The sequence below is a fragment of the Ursus arctos genome, unplaced genomic scaffold, assembly GCF_023065955.2.
Source record: "Ursus arctos isolate Adak ecotype North America unplaced genomic scaffold, UrsArc2.0 scaffold_16, whole genome shotgun sequence".
NCBI lineage: Eukaryota > Metazoa > Chordata > Mammalia > Carnivora > Ursidae > Ursus > Ursus arctos.
In genome coordinates, this window is record NW_026622830.1 from 15,224,717 (window position 1) to 15,249,744 (window position 25,028).

Sequence of the window (25,028 nt, forward strand, 5' to 3'; positions counted from 1 at the left end):
TCTCCATTTTACAGATAAGAGAACTAAAGCAACAGAGAAGTTATGTTATTTGCCCAAGGTCACAAAGCTAGTAAACAGAGAGCCAGGATTCAAACCTGAGCAGTGTGGCTTCTGAATGCCACCTCCCAACCACTGAGCAGACTGCCTGCAAATCCCTCACATCCTTCCAGGCCCATGCACCGAGGTTACCTGCTCGGGGAGAATGGTCTTGGTACCACCAGCCCAAAGTGGCCTCCTCCCATCGTGAGCGACAAGAGCACCTACCATTAATCTTAGTTCCTCGTCAAAACTGTGGGCACTCCTGCTTTGGAACCAAGAAGACCTAGGTTCTAGTCTCAGCTCTGCTGTTTCTCAGCTGAGTGACTCTAAATGAGTTAACCTTTCTAAGCTTCCATTTTTTCACCTATACAACTGAAATAATACCCATCCCTCCCAGGGCCTCTGTGATGATTGAATGGCACCCAGCACAGAGCAGGGCTCACTAAATGTCAGTTGCCAGTCTCTGATCCCACAGAGACCTCCATTTTCTTGCATTTTGTCTTGTTCAATGATTTAACATTCTTTTCTACTCAGATTCAAAGCTCCCTAGAGGCAGGGAATGTGTTCTACTTCTTTACTGTCTCCGTGCAGGTGGGCTGGCAGCATCTTTCGGCCAGTATGTGAATGAAACAGAGGGACAGTCATACCTGTAGGAGTTGAGTGGCTGTGGCTCTCTGCTCAGGGCTTTTTACAAGACACTGCTTCACAAAATCCATGAAGTTATCGGACCACAGTTCTGGCTTTCGAAATGTGGGGGGAGGGTTGGTGGGAATCATGAAGATCGCCTAGTTAAAAAAAATTTGGGGGGTAAAATAAAAGTGATGCACTAATAAAAATATGACTAGAGATAGATACCTTCGAAGTTTAAAAAAAGTTATTTTCCTCTTATCCACTGAGAAGCCCATCCAAATGCCAACAAAAGTCTAAGTGTCTCAAAGTAGGAAGTATGACAATTAGAGAAGTTGACACGGTTCTCTCTCTCTTTCACATGTATTCTTGTCCCCTCACCCTCACAATATCTAGCAAGTTTATTTTAGTTTTTGCTAACCACAATACACTGCCTTTCAAAGTGAAAAGGCAAGACTGAGAGCATCAATAGCCTGAAGATCATCTCAGCCCCATACCTGCCAGATGTCCCTCCCCCATTAAAGTCACCATCGCCACTAGATGTGACCAGTGACTGCAAGGAGATCACAAACCTGAAAGTCCCTCAAATCACAAGAGATTCGTTAATGTCCAGGCCAAACCAGTTTAACGTATTTGAAAAAACAAAACAAAACAGAACACCACACTGCAGTTAAATTCTACTATTTCAAAAAATTAAAACCATTATTTACTCTCCAATAAAAAAAGAGGCAGAATTAAAATTTAAAAAAACCTCTAATAAGCAGCTTAAATTATATTTTTTAAATCTATTAGTAAATACTCTCACCCTTCCCCACTTCTGCTCCCAAAAAAGAGGGGAGCTTATCTTTGAGCACATGAACACTTTTTAAAAAATTGTTAAGTCTTTTAATAGAACTAATTAATCAGAGAAGAGGAGGAGCTGGGTTGAGAGGTTTGGAGGACTATGGAGCCACTGAGGAAGGCAGGGTCGAGGCTTTTTAACAGTGCTGTGATGAGGGATCTGGGGTGGGTACAGCTTACAGACCCCTTAGGGTGTCACACTGACAGCTTTGGTGGAGACTGGACCTCTGGGCCCTTACTATTCTAGAAATCCCTGAAGGCTGCAAAGTACAGAGCCTCCAGACGAGGAGAGTCTGGGGATCTACAAAGCAGAACTTACCAGTGTAAATGCCGCTGAGGGCAAGGCAGGAAAAAGATAACAAACAAATCGGGCTGGGTGTTAGTGACGGGTTCAAATAAATAGTTTGCTTTCCTCTTAATACTACCATGAGAAAAACAGTAGAGAAAACACTGTGGTAAGTGACAAGGGATACTTGGTGATTAGGGAATCTTGGAAACTGATAAAGTGGAAAGCCTGTGCCCTGTATAAAGGAGGGGACCACCACTCAGCTCCAGTTAATGTTATGTTAAAATGTGAGCATCTAAACTATTAAAAAATATGCCTTGCACAAGCCAAACCAAGCATTTCTGTGACCCATGTCCTGTACACAATCTCTGGAAAGGAGGTGGTGGATCACACTTGAACTGATTAATGACTACCACTAGTGGAGTCTAGACTGACACTTATCAATTATATACAATTGATTCGTTTACTGTTCGGTACCTAAATCAAGTAAGTCACCAACTTTCTAATGATGACCAGGAGCTAACCACCCTTCTGGTTTCCTTACCCTCATTGGATGGATATCGGCATATGGCGGCTTTCCCTCAGCCATTTCTATGGCAGTTATTCCCAACGACCAGATGTCTGCCACACAGTTGTATCCAATTTCCTGAATCACTTCTGGAGCCATCCAAAATGGTGTTCCTATCACTGTGTTCCTTTTGGCCATGGTATCCTAAAACAGAGAAGGGTAGAGATCAACACTAAGTATTAAAACCATTGAGAAAAAGAGACTTTTCCAACAATAAGAAACATCTTATACTTGAGATACATACAAAAACCATACTCAAGACATGATTGAGCAGGTCACAAAAGAAATTCAAATGACCTAGAAACATAAAAGATTCTCGATTCTTAAAACACACACATTAAAAAACCCACAAAAAATAACAAACACCAAAATGAGGTTGACAAAAATTTGAAAGGTTAATAACAACTAGTGCTAATAACAGCACAGAAAGTCAGGCACTGATATAGTTACCAGAGTATAAATTGGTACAAATTTTTGTGGGCGATCTGGCAATATTTATAAACCTAAATGTCCATATCCTTTGATCCAAATCTTTTGCTAGAACTGTGTCCTATACACAGGTACCCTAGGATGTATGCACAAGTATTGGAGAAATATTTGGAGGAGAGGCAGGAAAAAGACAAAGGAAACAACTCAAATGCCCATCTAAAGGGGGTAAATTAAATAAAATAAATATCCACCATATTTTTTTAAAGATTTATTTAGGGGTGCCTGGGTGGCTCAGATGGTTAAGCATCCGGCTCTTGATTTTGGCTCAAGTCATGATCTCAGGCTCTGGGGATCAAGCCCTGCATCTCGCTCCCCGCTTGGCAGGGAGTCTGCTTCTCTCCCTCCCTCACTGCCCCTCCCCACCGCCCCACCCCTGATTGCACATGCACTCTCTCTTACTTTTTAAAAAAGATTCATTTATTTATTTTAGAGAGAGAATGCACATGCAAGCCGGGGGAGAGGAGCAGAGGCAAAGGGAGGGAGAGAGAGAGAACCTCAAGCAGACTCCCTCCTGAGCATGAGATCCAATGTAGGGCTCGATCCCACAACCCTGATCTCAGGACCTAAGCTGAAATCAAGAGTTAGACCCACTGAGCCACCCAGGCGTCCCATCTACCGTATATTTTTTATTTTTTTTATTTTTATTTTTTTAAAGATTTGATTTATTTATGTGACAGAGAGACAGCCAGCGAGAGAGGGAACACAGCAGGGGAGAGGGAGAGGAAGAAGCAGGCTCCCAGCTGAGGAGCCCGATGTGGGACTCGATCCCGGAACGCCAGGTATCATGCCCTGAGCCGAAGGCAGACACTTAACGACTGCGCTACCCAGGCACCCCCTCCGTATATTTTTTAAAAAGGAGATAGATACATTTTTCTGGCATGGAAAAATGTACAAGATTTACTGTAATGAGAAAATTAGGTTGCAAAATTATATATATAATTATATTATTGTGTGTATTATATATACATGACAAAACAGCAAACAATAATAAATATTGTTATATGGATAGTGAAAGAAAAATCTCAATACACACTGAACTACACAATAGTTACATCTAGAAGGTAGAATCACGAAGGACTCTGACATTCCATTGCATATACTTCTGTAACACTGATGGTTTACATGAGTATATAGTACATGTGCTATCGAAAATTAAAAAAAGAAAAATCATATGTGTGTCTATGTACACACATAATTTTTGTTTTTATCATATACATATATTCTATAAAATACAGCGTATTCATAGAGAAAGTCTTAGTTTGGGTCTTAAAGAAAAATATATGAATCTAGCACACATTATTTGCCTACTTCCCCAGAATAGTGTGGCCTTAATGACAGAGAACCTTTCTAGAGCTCCTGTATTTTAGGAAGAAAAGGATTTTAAACAGAACCAAATATGCCACAGGACTTGCCATCATCATCACTCCTGTTCCTTCTGAATGCCTGTGGCTTCAGCTAGGCTATGCCAGTCAGGAGCAAATGACAGGTAGTATTTTTAAATTGATCTCACTTTGTCAGTCCTACGTAAAAAACTAGGACAGGAACCAACTTATCGCTTAGTCATTTCCTTTGCTCTGAAACTTAAATTTGCAGTTTTCAAATAGGGCTACTCAAAGTTGTTTTCAAGAATTATATCCTTGAAAAACTCATTATTTAGAAAGGAGTATTTGGATATCTAGAAATTTTTTGAAAACTGAGAGTAATGAGTGGATACTAACCCAGCTTGATCTGTATGACAAAGTTATATTAGTGCAGTAGCATAACTAGGGAAAATATTAAATCCAGAAACAGACGATGGCTACGTATGTGTGTTTATATGTGTGCATACACACACACACATACATACAGATTGAAGATATGATTAAAATGTCATTCCAAATTACCAAGCAAAGGACAAAAAAAAGTGCTAGGCATCTGGCTAGTGATTTATAAAATTCTGTACTTGGGGCGCCTGGGTGGCACAGCGGTTAAGCGCCTGCCTTTGGCTCAGGGCGTGATCCCGGCGTTGTGGGATCGAGCCCCACATCAGGCTCCTCCGCTATGAGCCTGCTTCTTCTCCCACTCCCCCTGCTTGTGTTCCCTCTCTCGCTGGCTATCTCTATCTCTGTCAGATAAATAAATAAAATCTTTAAAAAAATAAAAAAATAAAATAAAATTCTGTACTTAATTTCCTAACTTACTTTCCACCAAAGGAAGTTCAAATAGGTTGAAAATTTAAATACAAAGAACAAAATCCAGAAAGTACTAAAAGGAAGTATAGGTGAACAGTTATATAATGTTGGAGCAGAAAAAGACTTGTAAAGGTGACATCGAAGGCAGAAACCATAACATAAATGGGAGGTGGATTTCCCTATATAAAATTTGGAACCTTCAGTATTTAAAGAAAAACCATAATCAAAGTAAAAAGATAACTAGCAAACTATGAAAAGATGTTTCAACATATGTAACAAAGGATTAACAATTTTAATATATAATTTTTTAAAGTTTTGGTTTATCTTCTTCAGCAAAGAGATATTTTTTTAAAAGGTCCAACACAATTAGGAAAATTATTTATTTATTTTAAGTAGGCTGCGCACCCATTGTGGGTCTTGAACTCATGACCCTGAGATTAAGGGTCGCAGTCTCTACTAATTGAGCCAGCCAGATGCCCCCAAAATGGATTTATATACATTTATATACTACAGTTGGAAGCATAAATTGTTCCCTAGAAGCACTTTATATGTTAACAACAAAATCTTTTGAAAGGCCCAGTAATCACAATATGGAATAAGTTCCTGATTTTTAAACATCAAAGCAATTTTTGTGCCATTGCAATACCTATTAAGCTTCCTAACATAATCCAGGCAGATTTAAAAACAAAAACCGCCCAAGAAAACTGTTTGATATATAATGCTGTTGGGAATTTTAGTACGTATCTGTCCAGAGCTGTTTCTATTTTTCTACGTATATGTCATATATACTTAGGTATTTTTCAAAATCAGGTAATTCTGTATTTCCTGTTTTGAAAACATGGTTTTTGTCACTGCCATACACTGATGAGGTAGGAGGCGAATCAAAAGACTGTATCCTGGAACCAGACGAGGAGAGAGTTTTCAGTCAAGTAACTGCCAACTGCTACCTGGTTGAGAAGGTGTTAAGTCTTATTCAAGGAAAGCAGTTTGGATCGAATTTTTCTTCCTTTTGCAAATACGATGAACAGAATTTAAACTTCAACTCTGTCACTTTTTCTTTTAGCTTTTATTTTTATCAAAGTTAAACCATGGGACCTAAACCCCAGGAAAGGATCTCAAACTACTAGATCTTTCGTAACTTACTAGCACCTTTTTACAAGTACAATGAAATCGAGTATTTTACTGAAAAAATAACTTAAACGAAAGGAAATCCTTCTCCGGACAGAGCTGAAAGTTACCAACAGAAGTAACGTTTTTACTTACTGTAAGTTGACCTGCTACCCCAAAATCTGCAAGTTTTGCATGTCCTTCTGTATTTAGCAAAATATTTCCTGCCTTGATATCTCGGTGTATTTTTCTCATAAAATGAAGGTATTCCAGTCCCTTAAGTGTTGATTGTAATATTGTAGCTATCTCATCTTCTGTTAACTAAAAACAGAATGAAAGATTAAAATTCTATCAGTTTACATAATTTTACACTCAAAAAAGGGGAAAAAATCAGATCCAAGCTCCCTTCTTAGAATATAAGATCTTATTCAACCTGTGACAGCATTTGAGAATTTATACCGTCACTCCACTAACCCCTTCTAAAGTTACATCTCCTGTCCCATCTCTTCCCAAACATCAGATTCATGGACCCCCCCTACACAATATCTCCAACTGAATACCTAACAAGCATCATAAGCAGAACACGTCAAAAGCAAATTCTTTATTTCTTCTGCCACCCCACCCCTCCCCGTACCACCCACCCAACCTACTCTATTCTTCCCACAGTCTTCTCTCTTAGGGATAGGCAGTTTCAGATGACCTGGCCAAAAACCTTGAGGTCATCTCTGGCTCTTCCCTATCTTCAAAATATATCCAAATATATCCTCTGTACAATCACTAATCACCCTGGTCCAAGCCACCAGTATGTCCTGCCTGAACTATCCTAATAATTTCCTAACTGGTCTTGCTGCTTCTGCCCTTGACCCTGGACAATGTATTTTCCACATGGCAGTGTGCCATAACGAACCTTCAAAATGCAAGCCAGAGCTGCTCAAAACCCTCCACGGGCTTCCTAAGCCACTCAAAATTAAAGCCAGTCCTTACCAGAGTCTTACAAGATCTGGTTCCCAGCTACCTTCGTCCTCTACTACTTTCTACCTTGCTCATTCTGTTTCAGCCTCGTAGCCTTCCTTGCTGTTCCCCAAACACTCAAAGCACACTTCCATTTCCGGACCTTTTCATTTCATGTTCTCTCTGCCTACAATGCTCTTCATCCAGAAAGTCAGAGAGACCTTCCTCAGTTCCCTCCATTCCTAGATCATTCTCTACCCCTTTATCCTACCTTGTTGGTAAACACAGTTTTATCCCCATCTGACATATTACACGTTATTTGTATACCTATTATGTGTTATCTTCCCTATTAGGAACATAAGCCCCATTTTAAAATGTCTTTGGGTGGCATCTGGGTGGCTAAGTTGGGTAACGGCATCCAACTCTTGGTTTCAGCTTGGGTCATGATCTCAGGGTGGTGAGATCGAGTTCCACGTCAGGCTCCGTACTCAGTGGGGAATCTGCTTGAAGATTCTCTCCCTCTGGCCCTCCCTCCACTCTTGCATGCATGCATGCTGTCTCTCTCTCTCTCAGATAAATACATAAACCTTCTAACTTATTAAAAATAAATAAATAATACGATGTCTTTGGTTTGTTTACTATTGTATCCCTAGCATCAAGAAAGCCATCTGGCACATAGCAGGTCCTGAAAAAATAGTTGTTGAATGATAATGAATAAATGAGAGCAAGAATGCTGATCGACACAGAGTATCTGCTCAGTCCCACGCTGACTTTGTGCAGACCCAACTCCAGTGCTAAACAGATGCAATCCATCAACAAACTCTCAGTCTCCCTTTTGACAACTCACGTTTAGGAGAGAGTATGCTGTGTGCAAAAAACATGGGTTTCAAGATCAGAAAGACCTGGTTTTTACCCTTGGCTCTATGCTCTAGCTGTGTGACCTAAATGAGTTATCGAACTTCTCTTGGTCTCAGTTTCTCAATCTATAAAATAGGACTACCACCTTTCTTCAAGAATGTCATGAAAATCAAATGATGTCAGGCACAGAAGATGACACGTGGCTTAATAACTACTATGCAACCAGTCAACAAACAGTTAATAAGCATCAGTTATGAGCCAGACACTCTAATAAAATTTAAACTAGGTAATTATGAAGCATTTATCCTACAGTAGAGGCACTATTTTTGTAATCTCATTATATCCTTATAAAAATCACATGAAATAAGTAATTATCATCACCATTTTTAAAGAAAATGAAGCGGAGGACAAACAAGTAATTTGTGCTAACAAATGACAGTGCTCTCACTGCAGTCCAAGCAAACACTATTGGCAAGGTTACAAGCTAGAGTCTGGGTACCTTCTGTGGCCTAAGAGAAGACAGTTCATATGACTTGCTTACTGATGCCTTATTCTAACCAGTTAAGCTAATCGGTTAAGGGAGCACTGCCCAATAGAAATACAATGTGAGTCACAAACACAACTTTCAATTCTCCAGTAGCCATATTAAAAAAAAAAAAAGCAAAATTAATTTTATTTATTTTTTTAGTAATCTCTATACCTAACATGGGGCTCGAACTCTTGACCCCAAGATCAAGAGTTGCATGCTCCTCCCAACTGAGCCAGCCAGGCTCCCCAAAATTAATTTCAATAATATATTATTACCATATTTATCCAAAATATTATCATTTCAACATGTGATCGATATATAAAAAATGTAAAGTTTTCTTTAATGCTTTTCTTTTTGTAGTAATTCTTCAAAATTGTTATTTTATACTTATAGTACATCTCCATTTAGACTAGCCACATTTAAAGTCCTCGATGACCACGCATAGCTAGAGGCTATCGTGCTGGACAAGACAGAATTAAAACATTTTACAAAATAATGTCTAATAATTAAAGATCAGTACTTAATTGCTAAAAATTACATAAATACAATAAACTAATACTAAAACATCAAATGTGCCATCAACTTGGATTGTTTCACAATACCTGAAATAAAATAACTTAATGCTGCATATAAGAAGGCCTGGAACCCAACTTTTTTTTCTTTTTTAAGTAGGCTCCATGCCCAGCACAGAGCACAATGCCGGGCTTGAACTCAAAACCCTGAGATCAAGACCTGAGCTGAGATTAAGAGTTGGACACTCAACCAACTGAGCCACCCAGATGCCCCTGGGGCCCAATTTTTAATTCAATAAATTATTTAAGCTTTGGGACTTCTTTAAATATATCTTATGGTAGGATATAATTCCTAGCTAAAGAACTTGCTATTTGATTAGAAAAACATACTAACTCTGAGCAATGTAAATTAAGAAAAGGCTATAGTCGTCTAGATAACCCAAAAGTCACATCTGAGTTTTATTTTTATTTTTTTATTTTTAAATTATTTTAATTCCAGTATAGTTAACATACAGTGTTATATTAGTTTCAGGTGTATAATACAGTGATTCAACAATTCCATACATTACTCAGTGCTCACCGTAAGTGTACTCTCAATCCCCATATTTCACCCATCCCCCAACTGTCTCCCCTCCGGTAACCATCTGTTTGTTCCCTATAGTTATGAGTCTGTTTTTCTGGTTTGTTTCTTTTTTTTTTCCTTTGTTCATTTGCTTTGTTTTTTAAATTCCACATATGAATGAAATTATATATTTGCCTTTCTCGGACTGGCTTATTTTGCTTAGTATTATACTCTTTAGATCCATCCATATTGTTGCAAATGACAAGATTTCATTCTTTTTTATGGCTGAATAATATATATAAATACACACACACACACACACACACACACACACACACACACACACATATACACCCCACATCTTCTTTATCCAGTCATCTACCAACAGACCCTTGGGCTGCTGCCATGATTTGGCTACTGTAAATAATGCCTCAACGAACACAGGCATAAATGTATCCCTTAGCACCAGCTTTTGTATTCTTTCGGAAAATACCCAGTAGGGTGATTACTGGATCCTAGGGTAGTTCTATTTTTAATTTTTTGAGGATACAACTGAGTTTTAAAATATTCTCACCTTACAATTTATAGAGTGTCTCACAAAGTACAAAGTACTTTCACATATTTAATTTTCACAATTCTGCAAATATTTAATATAGGTATTATTCCTGTTTTTCTCATTAAGACAAAACAAACAAAAAAACTAAAGGCTAAGATGTCTCCAGCTTCTACTTTTATCCATTCACAGTCCACGCAGAAGCCACAGTTTATCTTCTAAAATGCACATCATCAGATGGCTCCTCACTTGCTTAGAACGCGGCAATGGCTTCCTGTTGCAGTTGGAATAAAAGGCCAACTCGTTACCGCAGCCAACAATACCAACAGAATCCAGGCCTGCTCCCCGTCTCACCTCATCTCCTGCAGGTCCTCTCACTTCTCCCCTCTACTCACAGTGGCCTTCTTTGTGCCAAACCTGTTCTAGCCTCAGGATCTCTGCACTGCTGATTGCCCTACCTAGAATGTTCTTTTAGAAGTCATAGCTCCATCTTGTCATTCAAGATTTACTTCAAATGCCACCTCTCTGAGTGGCCTTTCTCAGCCCTCCACTCTCAAGTAGATCACCGAGTGCTCTCCACCAGTCCATTCCTTCAAAGAAATTACCACTATCTGGTATTTCTTTTCTAGTTACCATCAGTTGGCTCTTTGGTTACCCTACTAGAAAATGTACGAGCACAACAGCAGGGTCGTTGTCTTCTTTACTACTGTATCCCTAGGGCTTAGAACAGTATTCTAGAAATACTTACTGAATGCGCAACTGAACCTAAATTAGAACCCTTGACTCCTAGCTTTTATCCCAGGGATCACAGTAAGGGCAAATAATCTTTCACAGAGATTATTCTCTGATTAATAGAACGTAGAAGAAGATAATCTGTGAACATGCTGGGTAGGAGAAAACCAAATCTAAATTTAAACATTTAAAATTCATTGCTTCACCAAGATTTGACAGTCATTGTTTTCTTTCCCAACACATGCTAAATATCACTGGATTGGGCTGGTGTCAAAAACATCACTTTTAGGAGGCATCAGAAAGCAGAGGGGGAAAGAATCATGGAAAAGAGGAAATCTGACAGTCATCTCTCTGGATATGGCAGTAGGAAAGTGCCCACGAATAGAAGGCCAAAGACTAGCCCAGCCGCACTGTTCTAGAAGGTACACTTACCGTTTTATTTCGTAATCGAATGATATCAGACACAGAACCAGCCCCACAGTACTCCATAACGATCCACAAGTCTGTGTTCTTAAAATAACTGCCATAATATTTGACTACGTGAGGGCTAAAGAGAAAGCAGTAATACGAATTAGTGGAACAGCCTTCAACACATGAAAATTTCTCTGTTCAAAAGTCCAATTATTCATATTTAAGGTGAAAATAGGCACCCTCTTGATAAAAGTGTAAGTAACGAATCATAATAATAATTTTCTAAATAATAATCAAAGTGAGAAAATGTATGGGTCCTTTAACCTGCATTTCTAGGTCTACAGAACATCCCAGGAAAAGAACTACAGCTATTCAAAAAGAAAGTTACCATCACAGTTACTATTTTAACAATGAAAACTTGGACACCATCTACATGTTCAACATTGGGGAGTTTATTTAAGAAATAATGATATAGACATATAATGTGATAACCATGAATCCATGGAAAATATTATAGAAGAATATTTGATAACATGAGAAGATATCTTGCTTGAAAAAAAAAAGAAAGAAAGGGGAAAAAAGTACAGGTTACATAATTGTAAGCATAGTAAAACTCCAAAAAGAGATATGGAAGGCTATGTATACCAAATAGCATTTAACAATGATTATCTCTCCAAAGGATAAAGTGATTTTCTTTTCTTTATCTTTCTTTTTTTTTTTTATTTATTTGACAGAGAGGGACAGCCAGCGAGAGAGGGAACACAAGCAGGGGGAGTGGGAGAGGAAGAAGCAGGCTCCCAGCAAAGGAGCCCGATGTGGGACTCGATCCCAGAACGCCGGGATCACGCCCTGAGCCAAAGGCAGACGCTTAATGACTAAGCCACCCAGGCACCCCTATTTTCTTTTTACTTACATTTTTCCAAGAAGTCATATGTACTTTGTAATAAGAAAAAACAAAATCACACTACAACCTATTATAAAGAAAAAATATTCAGGGGGCTCCTGGGTGGCTCAGTCAGTTGAGTGTCCGGCTCTTGACTTTGGCTCAGGTCATGATCTCAGGGTCCTAGGATCAAACCCTGTGTCAGGCTCCCCGCTCAGCAGGGAGTCTGCTTGTCTCCCTGTCCCTCTGTCCCTCCCCACTGCTCGTGTGCACCTGTGCTCTCTCCCTCTCTCTCTAAAATAAATAATCTTTAAAAAAATTTTTAAAAAGAAAAAATATTCAGTATCAGACCTGGAATTTTGGTCTCAAGCTTGAAGAGAGAAACCAAATGAGATTTCAGAGAAAAGTCAAACATCCTATTAAAATGAAATAATCTGCCCACTGAGAGCTACCAGCTTTAATTGGTTAGATTGTTATCAGGGCTAAATAACGTTGCATAAAAACTGAAGACGCTAAAAACCTACTCAGCTTCATTAATGCTCAGAATTTCAAATGCCCCTTCACCCTTGAGAAAAATGCCAATGACAAGGACAGCAGGAAACACACACAGACGATTAATGAAGACATGGATGAATAAGTCTCTGAAAGTACAGATTACCATATCTGCTCTCCCTGCCTTAAATTCCTATAGTATTTACTGCCTTTACGAGGCAAGTAATCTCAGCTACTTAGTGCTGGAATATGTTCTATATTGTATCGTCAGCTAGATTTGCCTATATATATATAGGCCTGGCCTGTCCAATTTGTCTGTAAACTCCCAGAGGTCAAGAACTCTGCCCTGTATTTCTCTGTACGCCTTACCATGCTTAGCACAGAGTAGGCTCTTGGAAACAACACTTCTTTAATTAAAGATATTTGCATACTCTGTTTGAAACACAGCTCTTATGTAGCATATCTGAAGTGGCAAAGTCCCTTGGGGCACCTGGGTGGCTCAGTCAGTTAAGCATCAGACTCTTGATTTCAGCTAGGGTCATGATCTTGGGGTCGTGAGATCGGGCCCTACATCGGTCTCCATGCTCAACGGGGATTCTACTTGAGATTCTCTTTCCCTCTCCCTCTACCCCTCCCCGCATTCTCACTCGCTCACTCTCTCTCTCTAAAATAAATAGATAGGTAGATAAATCTTTAAAAGAAAAAAAAAAAGAAGTAGTGACAAAGTCCCAGTGTGCCGACTGGAAGAGCTTCCATACTGTATCTCATAGCGGGGGAAAAGGAAAGCTACCTAACTCTGGTTAATCTGGTCAAGAAATATGAGGGTTTTGTCTAGTAAAGAGTAACCACAAAAGTATAAAGAATAAAAGAAAGGGAGGGAGGGAGAAGAGAAATAACTGCATTCACAAGCCTGTGGGATCTAAGGGCTCCTTAGACAAATTTCCTGGTAGGGAGCCCGTCTGTCCCAATGCTGAAGCTTTACAAATAGGAGGTACAAGCTGATCTGGTGACCAGAAGAGCTTCAGGGGAATGGAAGCAGCCTCTGGTGCAAGACGTTCTCATCCTCCTTTCAACTCTCTAGAGCTGGTGTTGCCCCTAAATGTGTGTCTCTCTCAAATTTAAACAGTAGTAGGGAAGCCTGCTCCATCACGGCGACCAACTCATGTTGTGACGGAATTTCAGGGCAAACCACGTGCTTTTCTGCGGTCGCCTGGTGGCCTGACTTCCTGCTTACAGCATTTGACAAATCTTAGTTCCTCAAAAATAAAATTCTTAACTACTCTGAGCTTGAAGAATTATTTTTTAAATGTAGAAAGGAACAGTAATACATAAAAAAGCATTCTCTTTTTTAGATCTATCTGATATTCTAATGTTTCTAGAGCTAAAAGTATTTGGATTATCTCTTCTTAGCTATCTCTGAAGAAATGTTTTCTCAATAGGAAGTAAAAGAGATCATTATCAGAAGAGAAAAAAAAAAAGTCAGCACCACCACCTTCTGCCTCTGTGCCTCCTCTTCCTAGTTGTGAAAGGGGCTCACTGAAAAAAAAATCTATGCAGAAATAGAAACTATAAAAGTCTAGCTACTAAAACACACATTTTCTTCATCAAATTTTTTCCGAAAAGAACATGAGTAGTGATTTCACCTCAACTCTCTCTTCCACCAAATCTCTAAGTAAATTCATCTGTACGTGTTAAACTCTAAATAATCACAGCTAATCCAAAACTATGTTCTCTCCAGACTAACACTGCATGCCTTTACCTGTCACATTGTTGCATTATAGAGATTTCTTTGATTATCTCCTGCAGGTCTGATTCCACAGGAACTTGCTTAATCGCGACAATCTGACCAGTCTCTTTGTGAATTGCTTTGTATACACTGCCATAGGACCTGTAATTGGGGGAAAGAGAACATTTATAAAGGCAAAGCAAGTCCAGAGATAAAAAGCGGTTAAAAAAAAAAAAAAAAAAAGCAACTCGTGGTTCTAATCTATATCCCTAGATGCCTAGTACATTGAAAACTGAAAATAGCTAAAGTACTTTGGGAAAAAAACTTGTTAACTTCACATTTAACCTTTACTGAATGTATTCCTACAAAGCAATCACTATTATAGTAGCTACCACGCACTGCATGTCTGATGTCTGCTAGAAACTGTGCATCATCCCAATTCATCCTGACAAAAAAAACAAAAACAAATAAGAGGTCATTATCCCTATTTTACAGGAAAATGTGTAAAGGCTCAGAGGTTAGAGGACTTGTCCAATGTCACAGAGACGAAAACTAAGTAGTCAGGCCAGGACGTGAATCCAGGTGTCTGAACACAAAGCTTATGCCCCGCCCCCCCCATCTAACTGTGCTAGAATGCTGAAATGGGGGTCTACGTGTTCTTGTGTTCACTCCAGACCACGAGGTTCTTCTGTCCCTGTTCCTCTTGTTTGCAACAGTACTTAAAGCATCATGGAAACTAATTAAAAATCTAAGCCCCTTCAAATGCTAGTATCAGGTGAACAGAGCACATGGAAAGCCTTTGGCTCCATCTTCCCTTACGAGCTTATTATCAAAATTTAAAAAAAAGCTTGTATGTCCATTCAATTGGGTGCCTAAAAGAGCAGGAAATTTAGAATCGAAAGACCGTGGATCTGAGCCCTACCCTCATGACATATTAGCCATCATTTACATACATATTAACCTTCTTGTGCCTCAATTTTCTCACCTGGAAAATGATAATACAAACTACAAGACAGTTGTGATGGTCAAATGAGAGACCATCATCACCCCACACTGAAGACATATTCAGTGGAAACCTTGACGGTTGTCAGTGAAAACATACGAGTAAGCCGGCTTTCCTGTTTCCCAAACCCACCTACTTCTTCATACTGTCCTGGTGAAAAAACATCAGCAGAACAGCACCACCTGATATTTCAAAGTAGCTGAGCGCTCTAGATGCCAAAATAATGCTCCAGAACCATTTCACTGTGAAAGTAACATAAAACTAAAAAAAAAAAAAAAAAAAAAAAGCAAAACACATAAAATTTTCCATCCCATCGGAATCCCTTCTGTTGGCAAAACTAGTATAATGATCCTTGAAAGTTACTAATTTTTTTTTTCCCCAGTGAAAGGTAACTGCTGGCCATGTGTGGAAGGCCTGCCTGGTGCCCCTTCTTCCTTATGAAGATAAACGTCTGATTTGTTGAGGTAGCAAAGGCTTGGTTCTAGGGAATAAAAACATGGCGGTCCAGGCAGTTAGCGTTCCTATTCCTTCTGCCAGACTCAACTAGTAGTAAGCATAGGACCTCGCTCTGGCCAATGAAATTTGAGGGGAATTCTGCTGAAGGGATTCTGAGAGAGGCTTTCTTCTCTGCTGAGAAACACACAAGAAGGCCCATTTTTACCTGCCACTTCCTTTCCCACTTTGGCTACTGTTACATAAGGCATGATGCGTGAAATTAATGCAGCCATCCTGAGATAGAAAATAACACAACTGCTAAACCATTATCAAGCCAATTAACCGTTCTGGAATCTTTCACCCCAGCTTTGTTATTACTTAGTTATTAAATGCCCTTATTGGTTAGCCATTGCTAGTTGGGCATTCTGTTACTTTCCAAAGTTATTCCACATACTAGATCCCATATGTGTGAAGATGTCTGTATCTCATGTTCTTTTTGAAATCCATTGTGCTGGATATAGAGTTCTCGGACAATAGCTTTCCCTCAGCACCTCTTCTGCAGTTTTCCAGCTTCTACTGTTGCTGAGAAGTCGGCTATCATCGGATTACCATCTTTCATTGGTAACCTCTCTTTCAGTAGCATTCAGGATTTCCTCTTTATCCTTAACATTCTATAATTTTACTGTAACGTAACTAGGAGTTGATTTCTTTGGCATTTCATAAGCTTCTTTCATCTGAAGGCACATGTTTTTCTTCAAGTCTGGAAATTCGCAGCACTATCTTTTCCCTCTCTTCTACTATCCTTTCTTCTACTATCTCCTTCTAGAATTCCTACTGGACCCATATTGCACCTCCTCAATCCATGCCATCCTCCTGATTTCTTTTTTTTTTTTTTAAAGATTTTATTTATTTATTCGACAGAGATAGAGACAGCCAGCGAGAGAGGGAACACAAGCAGGGGGAGTGGGAGAGGAAGAAGCAGGCTCATAGCGGAAGAGCCTGATGTGGGGCTCGATCCCATAACGCCGGGATCACGCCCTGAGCCGAAGGCAGACGCCCAACCGCTGTGCCACCCAGGCGCCCCCATCCTCCTGATTTCTAACACCGTATTTCTCTGTCCTCATTTTGTGATCAGTCTCATTTCTATCTTTCAATTCACACATTCTTTCAGCTTGTCTAGTTCATTGTTTTTCCAACTTACTGGGCTTCCAGAACTTCAATCGTTGTCAAGATGCCCAACTATAATTTTTCCTGGAGCCCATCTGTTCATGCTCATAACCTGCTGTTCTTCTTTTAAGGATGTTATTCCCTCCTTTCATCTTTTTGAAAATTGTAGACGAACATGTTAAATCCCTCTTGAGATTGCTCCATTCTTTCTATTTCCTTGGATATGAATTCTCCCATTTGTTCTGCTCATTATCTCATGGCAATAGACTCCTTGTATGGGTTTCCTTTCATCTTGAATGATCTCCCTCTATACAATGCTAACTGCCACGAGCATTTCATGATGTCATGATGGTTTCACGATTCTCTCAGCCCATCATCTAGACTGTACAATTTAAACTTGGTCTTCTGTTAGGAGTTGGGGGTTTCTGCCTCTCTAGATCCCATACCTGAATGCAGTCCAGGCCCGGTTCCTATTGTCAAACCAGTACCTCCACGTTTCCCACCAGGCCACAGGCATATGATACTTTCTAGCTGTGATCAAGCAAATTTATGTCAGCTCCAGTTCATAGATGGGGATCCTCATCCATCCCACAACTTCGTGTAGGAAGCTCACCTGCCACCTCCTGACAAGGACAGGGCAAGCCTTACTCTCCTCTTACTATTACATATCTTTTCCGTCCCTGGTCCATAGCTGGCCATGTGTCCTTTTATTTAAAAATTTAATTTCCGGGGTGCGTGGGTGGCTCAGAGAGTTAAGTGTCTGCCTTTGGCTCAAATCATGATCCCAGGGTCCTGGGATCTGGGATTGAGCCTCATGTCAGGTTCTCTGCTCAGCGGACAGCCTGCTTCTCCCTTTCCCTCTCTCTCTGCCTGCCACTCCCCCTGTTTGTGCTCTCTGTCAAATAAATAAAATCTTTAAAAAAAATAAAAATAAAAATAATTTAATTTTCATTCATTAGTTTTATCTATTTGAAATGGAAAGAGAGGTCCCCGCACATACTCAGCAATCTCCACCAGAACACTCTCCATGCCTCTCTATGCTATCTTGAGAGCCAGGAATGCTCCAATAGCTCGTATGAACAATTAAGATTCATGATTCCACAGACTGCACTTACAGTAATCTGAAGAGAATTTAGAAGGCTTCAGCAACTGTACTCACTTTTAGGCAAATCCCATAAGATGTGATTCCCTACAACAAAAACTGCAGTGACTCAATGAATTCTGACTGGCAGAGAATAAAAATGGTGGGGAAGTAGGGGTTCCATACAAGCCACACAAGGCAAGGATCAATTTGGAAAAACAGAAATAATATAGTATCTGAAGCCAAATTAACTAGATACAAGTCTTAACAACACCACTCACTAGCTACAAAACCAGGGGCAAGATGTATTTTTATGATCCTATGATAAAAACTTTAGTGAGTCAAGGTGTAAAACTTGAGGGGCGCCTGGGTGGCACAGCGGTTAAGCGTCTGCCTTCAGCTCAGGGCGTGATCCCAGCGTTACGGGATCGAGCCCCACATCAGGCTCCTCTGCTATGAGCCTGCTTCTTCCTCTCCCACTCCCCCTGCTTGTGTTCCCTCTCTCGCTGGCTGTCTCTATCTCTGTCGAATAAATAAATAAAATCTTTAAAAAAAAAAAAGGTGTAAAACTTTAAGTATAATAGAAGGAAAAAGGTGCTAGGCGCTCATTCAAAACACTTTCCAAGCATGGTCCACTCGTCCTGGTCTGGCGTGTTGGCTCTACTCTGCCACAGATCCACAGGATTTCCTCTATACACAGAACAACTGTGGCCTCCAGAGAATCCAACACAGTCCATCGGCCAGAGTTCATTTCATAAGACACAAGTCAGTGAGTGTTCATAGTCTATTCATTTTCCGGAACAGTTCAAGGATGGCATGGCAGTTTGTGTTTAGACAGTTAAATGGAGTTAAGGTCTTCCTTCAGGATTCTGTTAGTTAAATGAAGCTTGTTCTGGTTCATTCAGCCATGATAACAGAAATCCAAGCATCTGTGGTATCACGTAAAACAACAGTATGGTGATAACACAAGGAGAAAGATCTGAAGCTTAATTTCGATTTTCTTGCTGGTTTTATCTTTGTAAGGAAATTTCCAAGTTCCTCGATGAAGACATGCATAGGTCTAAAAGACAATTTAAAACAATCTTAATTAGCTCAGTTTCCTCTTCCTATATTATCAGAATATATTCCTGATATATTTTTGTCTGTAGTTTTCTTTTGGAGTTCCCCAAACCCAATCAACCCAAACAGTGCTCCCTTTAGGAATGTCTAAATATACTGAAGATTTAAGATCTAACTTTGACTTGACATGATAAGGTCTGAAAAATGCTTCAGCTGGTAGGCTTAAAAATAAAAGAATCATAGTTGCCACTTACTGAGCACTCACTATGTGACAGGCGCTGTACTCAGTACTTTACCCCTATTATCTCTGGTAATACTTGACATAACCCAAACGAGGGTGATACTAATATCTGCATTTTGTAGCTGAGGTTTATGAAGCTTCAAAATATTAAGTAATTTGCTTGTTTATTGTGACTAATAAACAGTGGAGCAAGGGTTTTAACGAAGTCTGACTTCAGAGTCTATGCCTGGACTACCGTAACACATTTCTATTAAAAATGAAAGAAACAAGTTAGTTACATATTCAATTATGCCTATCGTGCTTTATCTTATTCAAAGGATGACCTGTGAGCTCTGTTAGATTAAGGGCATTAGACTCACTTCCTTGAGGAAAATAGCAAGGAGACCAAGCTAAAGCTGAAAAGGACAGACAGGAGATGTGGAGGGACTGTCATTTTCCCATACCTTTAAGGATGCCAAGTCAACTTGCAGTCTTCAGAATCATCTTGTACTTGTCTTCTAACAGCACAGCTGGTGTCCTCTTTTACTTCCCTTCTCTGCTTGATGTCTTGCTTGATTCCAAAGAGTATTTTTCCAACTTACAAAAAGATGACTAATGTTTTTTACAAGGAGGCAATCCATGAAAACCTATGCCATGTAATCCAGGATCGGGTTTAACATTATTCCTCACCTATATTAGACATAAATAACACTAAACCCCCAAATAATCTAATGACGTGTAAGACTTGATTTCAAGGAGCACACGGCACTTAATAGAAATTTTTAGAAGTTAATATTTCAGGTCTTCTCTTAAACTAGAAGTACTCTCAAGAGACTAAACACACACACACACACACACACACACACACACACCTGCTTATTAATGCAGAAACTATCACTGAATGATACACAAAAAACCGCTATTACTAAATACCATTTCAGCAGTATTTTATAGACTCACTCACAAATCTGGGTTTCAAGAAGTACACTGGTTCCTGACCTGGGTTTTTCAATCTCTTAGAAGTTGTAAAGGTAGTGACAGTCCTTGATTTATTTACTATATTTCACAAAGCTCCACAAACTAAAACGCTGAATTCCACTTTATGGAAACAACTGTTATTGCATATTGATCAGAAACTAAGAACAGCAAATAAAAATGTATGACTAATTAAAAATTTTTAATGAAGTACAGACTACTTAGTGTTGTTACATACATAAAATCATGTACACTATGGATTCTACAAGAGAGAAAATAGATGCCCCCGGTGTTGAAGAGACCAGGCATCACTAAATCTGTCTATAACGGTGACGGGGGGGGGGGGGGGGAGAGGGAAAGGGCATTTCAAGCTGTAAATTTCCCACCCACCCCACTCAGAGGAGTGCCATGTGCAACATTCCTCTTCCTTCCCCTTAGGTTTGTGAATTATTGACATGAGAAAGGTTCAGCTCCTTCTAGTGTTGGGGGAAGAAAAAGATGGGACCTACTGGTCTACCTATATTTTCTGTATACTTACCCTTCTCCAAGTTTCTCTAAGACATCAAACACTTCTTCTGGTTGTTTAGTTAAACTATCCTCATCCAACTTTTTCAGCTGCCTGTGAATGAAGAAATAAAAACATAAAATACATTTTACTTGCTAGCAACTAGGCCACAAAATACATTATTTATATTACAATTAGCATCTTAGGAATTGTTCTACCAAGTCTTTACTAGTAAACAACAACAAAGGCAAGCTAAGAGACTTTTTTTTTTTAAGTTTTTTATTTACTTACGTAATCTCTACACCTATTGTGGGGCTTGAACTCATGACCCCGAGATCAAGAGTCACACACACTTCCGACTGAGCCAGCCAGGAGCCTCAATCTGAGAGACTTAAGGGCTGTCTATGGCAGTATTACACATGTCCTGGGTCCCTCTGGTGAGCATAATCAGGACCAGAGGGTGGAGAACTCCCAAGAGTCAGACTTCAATTCAACAGGAATAAGAAATTTTCCAAGGCACCTGGGTGGCTCAGTCGGTTAAGTGTCTGCCTTCAGCTCAGGTCATGATCTCAGAGTTCTGGGATCACCTCACATCAAGGTCTCTGCTCAGCCAGGAGTCTGCTTCTCCCTCTCTCTCTGTCCCTCCCCCTGCTTGTGCTCTCCCGCACATGCACTCTCTCTCTCAAATAAATAAAATTTTTTTTAAAAAAAGAAATTTTCTAATAACAAAAGTTGTTCTGAAATGGTTTGGACTGCCTTAAGAAGTCCCTAGCTCCCCATCACTAGAGAACTTAAACAGAAAATGAATCATCATTTGGCTGAAATGTTACAGAGTGGATTCAAGCTTTGGTAGAACATTTAAAATCCATTTAAATCTTGAGATTCCATGAATTAAAATGGCATTAACTATCTCTTCAGAAGAGATGTTTAATGTAAGGTTAACTATGAATTAACATGGTCTCAGACTGGAGGCCAAGGAAGACATAGAGACTCCTGCTATCCCTTAGCAAGATTTTGGTAATTCGGCCAAAACGGGGATTCTATAGGTATCACAGAAACAGAAAGCGGAAGGTGTACACTTAGTTTAGAAATGATCAAAAGCGACAAATAACTATGCAGCTAGGAATTTCAAACAGACTCAGAGAGACCCTCCCATGAGCGGCTGTGTACCTCCAACAAGTCCCCAGAGTCAAAGATACATGGTGGCTTATACTTCCCTGTTTATTCAGGTTTGTCCGACTATGCTAGACATAGTAAATAACAAACAGGGGAGGTTATATATTAACAATATTTTTTTTAACTGAGATGTCTGAAAATTATTAATGGGCTTAAAGAAGGAGCTTGCCAAGGAATATCTGGGGGTGGGGGGGTGTATCTTCCACACAATGGGTTCCTGAAGCTACAAAGGACAACAACAACAAAAAACAGAGAGCTCGGAAAATGGTGAAATTATGGAAGTAGTAACACTGGAGGCTTATTTGTAGAGGAAAGGTTTAAACTAGTTGGACAATACCAATTTTTACAAGAGAAGACTTGAATTACATACACACACACACACACACACACACACACACACACACACACACGTACCTTCCTGGAGGAAATAGCAAAACCAGAAGAAAAGACAGAAAGAAACCTCTGAACACATCGAGTGTATCCACCCATAAATGCTGATCTCTAAAGGACAATCTCGCGTAATTCTATAAATGTCAGAGACTACACACTAAAGAAATGGAGAAATCCTCCAAGTCAGTAATTGCCACAACTCGAAAATTAACAAAATGACCACAGTGACCTTTGAAAGTCAAAAGGTCCTAAACATTAAATTCCAGTGACATCATAAAAACTAGCTTCAAACCAAAGGGCTGAAGTGAAACTCCTCTTAAACTTCAGAAGTGAAATGTCTATGAACTCAGATGTTAGAAAGAACATCGCACGAACCAGGGGGGGTTTTTGTGAAGTGCTGAATTCATAACTGTATAAACAATGGACAATACCTCATTTCTCAAGTATAATTAAGCAGCTTATACAAAGAAAGATCAAAATGTGCTCCTTTGAAGTGTTGACTTTGTGGTTTACAAAAAGCAAAACTCACTATTTCAACTACTCTGAGACCACAACCTAACAAAGGAAACTGCGCCTGGCATGAGAAACAGCTGCAAGCCCCTGATAATCCTCTGACAGACAAACTGTATACACCTGCTCAGAGACTTCTCTCAAACAATCTACTTGTGTTTTTTGTTTGTGTGGGGTTTTTTTTTAAGATTTTTTAAATTTATTCTGGCATCTGAGTGGCTCAGTGAGTTGAGCATCTGCCTTCGGCTCAGGTCATGATCCCAGGGTCCTGGGATCAAGTCCCACATCGGGCTCCCCACTCAGTGGGGAGTCTGCCTCTCTCTCTCTCTCTCTCTCCCCCCTCTCAAAAAAATAAAATCTTTAAAAAAAGAGAGAGAGAGAAAGAGAGATTATTTATTTATTTATTTGAGGGGGGGAGGCAAGAGAGAGCACAAGAGCAGGGGGAAGGAGCAGCAGACTCCCCAATGAGCAGGGAGCCCTACATGGGGCTGGATCCCAGGCATGACCTGAGCCAAAGGCAGACGCTTAACCGACTGAGCCATCCAGGTGCCCAGTTTTTTGTTTGCTTTTGATCCAGGCTTAATAGATCTTTATCTCTCTGCTGCCTGATAACCCAGAGGTGGTCAATAAATATTTCCTACATGGATCAATGAATGTAACGAATGGGAATCCGAAACTTTCATCAGCAATCCTCGTGAGTTTCCAAAAGAACAGAATTCCACCCTAAAAAGGATTACCAGATTATCAACAAATAAGATTTCTATGGAAAACCTTTTGATAAGTGACTCTCAAGGATACTTTATACCGTAACTCTTCATGGAAGAAGCACAAAACAGCCTGACTGATGATTCAGCTCTCAGCTGGGACTTCCCTGAGTCCTAGGTAGTTTCACTGCTTGCTCATAAAAGAAGAGGTCTGGCCAACACAGTCTCCATGGACCAAACACGGGCGATGCTCCTCTCCTAAGTCAGACGGCCACATGGACAGACAAGCATCCCAGAAATGCCCTCTACATCATCCACCACACTATTATTACCTAACGCCAGCTCACTTTTAAAAAATCATAATCTCCTACGTAAGCCATCAACTTTAATCTCTCCTCACTCAGTCATACACAAATGTCAAGCTCACGAACACAAAGAGCATTTCCTGCATTGAGATCGCCAACCCTCGCTGGAAACACATGCCAACTGAATCTCTGAAAAAGGGTATTTATGAAGTAGTTACTCACAGATTTGGCTAATTCTCAAGCCTCTTTCTCCCATCTTAGAACTCTTCTAAGATTCATTTTATTTATGTATACCTATCCCGTCTTTCCATTCAGAATTTCATATGGTCACAACACACGTGTAAGATAAATTGGTGACTTTTTTTAACGATAATAAAATGAATACGTTGCCCCCTCCCAAATTCTTATGTTGAAGTCCTAAGTCCCAGGACCTCAGAATGTGACTTTATTTGGAGACAGGGCCTTTAAAGAGGTAATTAAGGTAAAACAAGGTCATATAGGTGGGCCCTAATTCAATATGACTTGTGTCCTTATAGGAGATAAGAACACAGAGAGGTACAGAGGGAAGACCATGTGAAGACATAGGAAGGAGAGAGCCATATACAAGCCAAGGACAGAAGCCTCAAAGAAACAACTCTGCTGACACCCTGATCTTAGACTTCGAGCCTCCAGAAAACTGGGAGAAAACACATTTGTTGTTTAAATTACCCAGTCTGTGAAACTGACATGTCAGTCCTAATAAATGCAAGTAATAAAGTTAATCGGACACAGATTAGGTACTTCACTAGTTATGATGAGCAGGAAACCACCAGTCATTCAAGAGTTCAGCCCTGCAATGTTCTTCTCTTGCACATTTAATAAATTTCTTAAAATCCAAACGGTGTAGGAATGAGTGTGCCAAAAAGCAAAAATGTTCACGCTTTTGCCCAAGATCATATAACACGAGGCAAAGGTGGAAACAAAACTCAGATTCCTAATCCTCTTTTCAATTAAACCAAGACCTCGGATAAGCAACGAATATATTTCGGGAAGAAATATAACCAGTGTACATTTATAACTGGATCACTATGGTGCTGTAGCAAATACTTGCTAACATACACAGGCCCTGTGAAACAGGGGTACTTCCAGAGAGGCACCGGAGGAAGCAGTTAAGAGCATGGAC

At 39.8% G+C, this 25,028-nt stretch overlaps 1 protein-coding gene and 1 long non-coding RNA gene across 3 annotated transcripts in view; both read right to left on the bottom strand.

Annotated features, from left to right (window-relative positions):
• The window catches only part of STK4 (serine/threonine kinase 4), an 86,737-nt gene that overhangs the window by 59,995 nt on the left and 1,714 nt on the right, over positions 1–25,028 (bottom strand). For both annotated transcript variants that reach the window (XM_026503598.4, XM_026503602.4), the window contains exons 2-7: positions 20,815–20,895; positions 14,370–14,498; positions 11,257–11,371; positions 6,284–6,448; positions 2,337–2,504; positions 687–824 (exon numbers count right to left, since the gene is read on the bottom strand). In XM_026503598.4, coding sequence (XP_026359383.1) covers positions 687–824; positions 2,337–2,504; positions 6,284–6,448; positions 11,257–11,371; positions 14,370–14,498; positions 20,815–20,895 — 796 coding nt within the window. The remainder of the gene's footprint in view (positions 1–686; positions 825–2,336; positions 2,505–6,283; positions 6,449–11,256; positions 11,372–14,369; positions 14,499–20,814; positions 20,896–25,028) is intronic.
• Positions 17,867–20,808, bottom strand: LOC130543767 (uncharacterized). Its single transcript, XR_008959348.1, has 2 exons — positions 19,766–20,808; positions 17,867–19,082 (listed from the first exon to the last, which is right to left on the bottom strand). It is a non-coding gene; the product is annotated as an uncharacterized LOC130543767 (long non-coding RNA).